Source organism: Eimeria mitis, genomic scaffold, assembly GCF_000499745.2.
Source record: "Eimeria mitis Houghton genomic scaffold, Emh_scaff842, whole genome shotgun sequence".
NCBI lineage: Eukaryota > Apicomplexa > Conoidasida > Eucoccidiorida > Eimeriidae > Eimeria > Eimeria mitis.
In genome coordinates this window covers 11,946-12,352 of record NW_013576197.1, presented here as the reverse complement: position 1 = coordinate 12,352, position 407 = coordinate 11,946, and the positions used below count along the sequence as shown (strand labels likewise).

At 61.7% G+C, this 407-nt stretch overlaps 1 protein-coding gene across 1 annotated transcript in view; it reads left to right on the top strand.

Annotated features, from left to right (window-relative positions):
• Nucleotides 1-107: 107 nt before the first annotated feature.
• EMH_0023610 (uncharacterized protein) overlaps nucleotides 108-407 on the top strand; it is a gene marked incomplete at both ends in the record, with an annotated part of 774 nt that continues 474 nt past the window's right edge. Inside the window, one exon of the mRNA XM_013502165.1 lies at nucleotides 108-407. Coding sequence (XP_013357619.1) covers nucleotides 108-407 — 300 coding nt within the window.

Here is a 407-nt window from a genome sequence, read left to right as displayed (position 1 = left end):
CTGCTGCACTTGCTGCTGCTGCTGCTGCACTTGCTGCTGCTGCTGCTGCACTTGCTGCTGCTGCTGCTGCTGCTGCTGCTTGCTGCAGACGTGCTGTGCAGCAGCCAATGCCCCCGGATATAGAGGAGCTGCTGCAGCGGGAGGACATCTGCTGGTCGGTGGAGCCGCAGCAGCAGCAGCACAAGCTTTACGAGCTCACGCTGCAGCTGCTGCAGCTGTGGGGTGTGAAGCAGCAGCAGCAACAGCAGCAGCAGCAGCAGCAGCAGCAGCAGCAGAGGTTGCAGCACTCGAACAGCAAGAGCAGCAGGATATCGCGGCGGCAGCAGCAGCAGCAGCCCCTCACCCCTGACTCTACCACTCAACATCCTCAGCAGCAACAGCAGCAGCAGCAACAACAGCAGCAGCAA